The 6,220-nt window shown below is 37.7% G+C and overlaps 1 protein-coding gene across 1 annotated transcript; it reads left to right on the top strand.

Annotated features, from left to right (window-relative positions):
- Positions 1 to 1,078: 1,078 nt before the first annotated feature.
- On the top strand, positions 1,079 to 4,038 carry RGS1 (regulator of G-protein signaling 1). Its single transcript, XM_009285314.2, has 5 exons — positions 1,079 to 1,236; positions 1,600 to 1,683; positions 2,326 to 2,387; positions 2,965 to 3,128; positions 3,853 to 4,038. Exons 1-5 carry the CDS (start codon positions 1,133 to 1,135, stop codon positions 4,036 to 4,038), a joined length of 600 nt encoding a protein of 199 aa, XP_009283589.1. The 5' UTR covers positions 1,079 to 1,132.
- Positions 4,039 to 6,220: the final 2,182 nt, after the last annotated feature.

Here is a 6,220-nt window from a genome sequence, read left to right as displayed (position 1 = left end):
AGTGAGCAAGTTCTCAGTTACCATAATCATATGCAGCCCTGTACAAATCATTCATGAGCTATTTATAAGTAATCAAAGTTGTATGCATTATTCAATAAAACAAAATCTTTGAAACTTTCCAGGAAAAAAACCAATAAACAAGTAGAAATTAGGATGCCCAGGGACCAGATTAAGTACTTAAACCTCTAAATCATCAACCCAGTCAGATAAATAGAGGGTAACAATTAATTCTTCATCTTGCTTTGCATCCATGGTTTCTTTTTGCAGTAGAACTCAAGTATATACAAAGAATGCAAACCTCCCTCAAACACATTGTAATGTTCACATTGTCTTTACAAACATCAGCTCTAACTTAAATCAATCTTTACACATGCAGAATCACTTAAAATTATGGAGGCATTCCTGAAATATGGCAGTGTGCTTCCAAATAATCTGACTTGGAAAAATTAAACCAAATTAAGTAAGTTTTTGCTGCTTCAAAACCCTTTCACATGAAAATCACTTTTAAACATTTTCACAGCACATGTGTCTAAACAAATCAGATTCCTCTAACATCGTATTCTAGTTTGAAGAGCAACTTGTGACTTGCAAATAGCTTGTTACATATGGAACCTTAATACTGGTATATCTTAAAGTACTTTTTTCTAATATTCCACTGAGCCCATCAAATCAATTGTAAAGTATGAAATTTCAGAACACAGGCATGTAGCAGGTGAATTTTGTCAAGATAAAACTGCAGTATTTGCAGCCCATTTGATAAAACCAAGAAGTACTTCTGATTTGAAAGTACCAATCAGAAAGGGACAAGAATTCAAAGTTATAGAGGGGATTTTTTTTTTTTTTGGTAACACAGACACACAAAACAAACCCAAAGTAATTCAGTCTCATCCGGTTTAACCTCAACCACGAGACACTGCTGTCTGTTTTCTTTCTCAAAAGACTCGCGTCACCATGCACTGAAAAAAAGGGAACTTCCACAGTTTGTGGTGAGGATACATGATAAACAGCTCTGTTCACACCAACTAGCAGGGCTGGCTGTGTCAATAAAAGGAGGTAGCAGAGTCAGTGAACTGACATTTGGTGCTTGGAGGATTATCGCTGCAAAAGTCACTTCACATTAAAGTTAAGTAAAATGCCAGGATTTTTTTTTCCCCACAACAACATGACTGAATTAAATGGAAAAGAAGACTGCAAGCTTGCAGAAGGCAAAATCCATAAAAAGAAGCAAAAGGCTTTGTAAGTATATACATCTTACTATAAACTCTAATGTATTAGAAGTGAAAATAACACTAGAATCTTGGAGATTAAGAATTAGCACCGTGTTTCTCGCTAAATGACTGCAAAGCCTGCTCAAAGCCCAGGACTACAGCATCATTAAAAATGTCTTGAGCTGATGCCTACCAATGAATTGATTCCCTTAAGTAATCAGGAGTAGATTTTGGATACACTGGGAGCCTCTTAGTCTTCTGAAAAAAGTTACTTGGATATGTAACTTCCCAGACTTCAGTCATAGGATGGAGCTATCAGCCTCTGTTTAAACAAATTGAAATGCAACTGCAATTTTAATGGATTACAAAAATGTCTGTTCATTGGTTTCAGTGGTGCAGATCTCAAAAATTATTTGAAGTGCATGGTACCACATATCGAATCTGGGATCAAGACTTCTAACTCCAGAAATGTCATGTAAGTACTGAGACACATTAAGTTATAACAAAATATAAGTATAGCTAGATTACTATATAGTAGACTATGTTATTAATTTCTAAACTACTTCTAGAACAAGTATTGTAATAATGCCTAAAATTTCCAAAATACAAGAGGTGAACATTACGAAGCAGAAGCTATTCATGGAGTTAGGAGCTGTTTCTTAGTGATGTCTATATGTTTGCATCAAACAGTGAGGGAGAAGACACCTCAGTTAATCTATTTTCTTCAGAGGGACATTGTATCCATTCTCTAAAGAATTACAAGAAATTATGCTTCACAGTTAAGTGGAGAGCAGGGGTATTACCATTCTTATTTCAGGAATATAGAAACAAAAGTACAGATACAAAATTATTTGGTCATAGTTACAGTAAAAGCTAATGTGTCTGGGAACAGAATTCAGGATAACATCATAGTTCCTTGTTTTTCCATCTCTGATTATTTTTCTCAGTGTGGGCTTGCCTCCAGTGTCTCAGATTATGAGAAAGCCGTAAGTTTAATAAATACCTGGTACATATTCCTAGAATAGGATAATTAATTATAAAATTTGTCTTCTTTAAACATGCAAATAAAATCACATGGTTTCTTGCCTAAAGTCTTCTCTTTTTCTTGTCAACTTAGGCTTTCTGCAGAGGAAGTATTACAGTGGTCCCAGTCTTTGGAAAAGCTCTTGGCCAGCCAAAGTAAGTCTATTACTTTAGTATGACTTCGCTTTTATTCTGAGGACAAAATTTTATCTAATCTCGCCAAATACACAAAGCTGTAGCATTCTACAAACACTACCAGAGAATGGCCAGTTGCATTTCAGTTATTTACAGCTTCAGTGTAACATGGCTACTGTATTCAGCTTTGCTTCCAAGTTTGTTTTTTTTCCTTCCATTTCCTACTCCCGGTATAGCAAATAAACCCCAAATAGCTCAATTCAGTGCTTTTTGATCAGTCTTCTGTCCTTGCGTAACACATCAGTTTAATTTGGAATTTTCTCTCCACTTGTACCCTAAGACAATCCGTTTAGGGAGGACTAGAATCTATTGATGTATTTTAGTGCCCAGGGTCTAGATCTAAAAACACTGAACACCCAACTAAAAACTCCCAACACCCTTAATATTAGAGTATCTGTAGTATGTTGAAGAAGGGAAGAACAGTGTATTTTGGCAAGATTTTATAACAGAGATTTCCATACAACTCCTGCTATTTATTTTATCCTCCCTGGTCACAAATCTCACGCTATAAATGATGATGTATTTGTGTTGGCTTTAGGTGGTCAAGGTGTCTTTCGGGAGTTTCTGAAGTCAGAGTTCAGCGAGGAAAACATCGAGTTCTGGTTGGCTTGTGAGGATTATAAGAAAACCAAATCTGATCACTTACACGGCAAAGCAGAGAGGATTTATGAGGAGTTTGTTCAATCAGATGCTATTAAACAGGTATGTACAAAGTTAATCTGTCTAGTGTTTCAGTACAAGGATTCTGGAAAATCAGAAGATAGAAGTGTAGCTTCACTGAGGTGCTCACACATTCATTCAGTTATATAGGAGGAAGACACAGCCGCATGTTTATGAGTGTACTTGCATCATTACTGTCTTCAGCCGTGAGATTATCAGATCTCACAAGTAGAGTCACACGATACAGGCCAGTGCTGGGGAGCACCACTAGCAGAAGCTCAGCAGAGGCACCAGCGGCTCAGCACATGATGCTGTTCTGAGTCAGCCCAGTTTGAATTACTGCTGGTGTTTGGAGTCAGATACTTAGAGAGCTTTGCTAGTAGGAGAGCCGTGAATTATTTCTTGTGTTAAAATATGTGGATATTCTGGAGAATTAGAAGTCATGTATGTTGATCATATTTCAAACTGGAGACTCTCATTCTACACAAGATTTCTCCTATTGTTTTAATTGGAAGTTGTTCCTCTACTTACTCCATTGTTGAGTTGTATTACTTCAGACTCCATAAGAAACTGCATTTCTATAGTGAGTAGCATTTTTTGTGCATGACTGGGATATAAGCATTGAAATTCCCTCATTTTGCAGTTCTGATATTGAACTATCACACTGAGTTCTAAGGTTACAAATTTGTTTATTGACAAGACAAAGTGATAGATATAGAAAGAGAGTACATTAAGATGTCAATGGCATTTGTTTTTCATTTTCCAGATCAATATTGACTATCAGATGAGGGAAGCAACAGCCAAAAGGGCTCAAGACCCAACTCACACAAGTTTTGATGAAGCCCAGAAAACCGTGTACATCCTCATGGAAAGGGATTCATATCCCAGATTTTTGAAATCCAAAGCCTACCTGAACCTTTTGAACCAGCTGCAAACCAACACTTCAAAATGAAGTGTTTGACGCAGTGAAGAGCCAAGTAGACTCTGTGTCAAATATCTTGTGGAGAGATCCTTCAGGGTGGCTGGATCTCAGCAAGGAGAACCCGCGCCTTGGGAGGAGGGGTATGAGGCAGATGCAAACAGCTCCACAGCCAGGAGGACGCAGGATAAAAGCTGGCAAGGCTGTTACAAGGGTGAAAGCAGCACAGGGAGAAAATCCTCTCCTCCCATACGCCATGGAATCAAGACAGGATATGGATACTATTTATTGTTTGAACTACACTGTGAACGTTGTACCAAGTCTTAGATTCCAAAGAACTGCTGATTATTAGGAAGTGCAAGACTGGCAAGCTGAGCATTGGGAAAAGATTATCAAATTCAGAAGAAAAATAAGGATGACTGACAATTTTATGCATAACAAGAAAGTGTCCAGACAAGACTGATTAATGGCTTTTTTTAATCTGTGAAGTCTTAATATGCGTGACTGCAGCGCCATGATGCTATTGTGCTATGTAAATATATTATAAATTGACATGTCTTAAAATTGATATATTTTAAATTATATGAGAATTACATAAGCTGTACTTTTACTAAGTTTGTATTCAACAGGCAGGTATGTAGCATCTTTTCTGTTTAATTTATTGCAAAATAATAAGCAGCTCTTCAATCAAATCTACTTAAAAATAAAGTTTTGTGGTCATTTTACATCTTATTTTAAGTAATCTTTCCATTGTAGTTACTGAAGTATTGAAATACATGGTTCCCTTCTGTCCCACTATGCCACTACTTCCCATCTCCTTATCCAGATATTAATTTTCCCAACACCACCTTTTCTCTTTTTTTACCCATTTTACACAACCATAATCTTATAGTTATTGCGAGTAGGTGATCCTGACCTACATAGACACATCCCCACAACCCCCAAAAAGAAAACAAAACGGGGGGGGGGGGGGGGGAGGGGGAAGGGCGCTGGAATAAATTTCCTTCCTATTTTTCATACTCTTCTAGCTACCAGCACCTGAGTCAAATCTCAGATATAGAAACCATTTAATCACTGACCCCACAGTTCAATCTGCTTCGATACTGATCATGTGTTGAGCACAGCAGATCACCCACACTTGCTTACATAGAGAGGCAGTAACTGGGGAGACTCACTAGCAGTCACATTCCTTGTGATATTAGTACTACTCAAACTAATCTTGGTAAGATCCAGACTCTAATTTATAATACCAATACTAGCAAAGTTCATTTAATTTCACTGCAAATGTTGCATTAAATTTACTCTGTAAAATATGCAGTGTTATGAGTAGCCTATATCACAGTGGGTAGTGTTAAGAATTAAAGTTGCAATTATGCTTGACCTATGTAACTATGAACACGGGCACTACCAAATCTGAAGTGTTTAAGATCTTGTGACATTAGAGTTCATAATGAAAATAAATCAAAGTGTGCCCTGGTCTTGATGAGTTACCATCATGAGACACAGCTATCACATGGGTGGCAATATAAGATTTTATCTCACCCTTGCAGATTTTCCATTTTCCAAAATAACATGAGCTTAGTCAGGCACACTCCATTATTCCGTACCAAATGGAGAAGTTGTACACCCACAGACGTCACCTTATGGGGAGAGCAGACTGTGTTGATACTGCCACCCTTTGGGGACCTTAGGACCTCCAAGGGAGGACAAAATCTTCAGCGTTACAAGCAAAACTCTGCTGGAAGGAACATAGCTAAGTGGCACTTGCTGCCAACTTCCACCATCACCTACTGTTGTAGCTGGAAGCCTCTGCAAATCACATCTTCCTACTTTCAAGGCCAGTAAATGCAGAAGAAAAGAATCTGGTCTTGCAGTCTTATTTTCTTTTCAGTAAATATGGATACCTGAGGGAACCTCTGATTGCAAAACCTGAATAACTCCTGAAACAATGTAAACCAGTCTCCAGTTGGCTCTCTTACATGAATTAATTTTCCAGGATCAGTAGGAATAAATTTAATTCCAGTGAAGTAGGAACAACAACTATGCCTCCAACACAAGGGGCATCCTCATGTTTGTTCTGACACAATTAACATGGACTAAATGTCACTGTTTGCATACCTTCAACCTCACAGAAGACAGAATCATAGAATCATAGAATCATTGAGGTTGGAAAAGACCTCTAAGATCATCGAGTCCAACCGTCAACCCAACACCA

Source organism: Aptenodytes forsteri, unplaced genomic scaffold, assembly GCF_000699145.1.
Source record: "Aptenodytes forsteri isolate BGI_AS27 unplaced genomic scaffold, ASM69914v1 Scaffold104, whole genome shotgun sequence".
NCBI classification, from domain to species: Eukaryota; Metazoa; Chordata; class Aves; order Sphenisciformes; family Spheniscidae; genus Aptenodytes; species Aptenodytes forsteri.
The sequence above is the reverse complement of the archived record's forward strand: the minus strand, read 5'-3'. Positions and strand labels throughout refer to the sequence as shown.

Excerpts from the sequence above, each read along its gene's own strand:
- RGS1 (XM_009285314.2), top strand. The coding sequence starts at position 1,133 with ATGCCAGGATTTTTTTTTCCCCACAACAACATGACTGAATTAAATGGA. Across the intron at positions 1,684-2,325 it reads TCTAACTCCAGAAATGTCAT|GCTTTCTGCAGAGGAAGTAT; the intron begins GTAAGTACTGAG and ends TTGTCAACTTAG. Across the intron at positions 2,388-2,964 it reads AAAGCTCTTGGCCAGCCAAA|GTGGTCAAGGTGTCTTTCGG; the intron begins GTAAGTCTATTA and ends TGTTGGCTTTAG.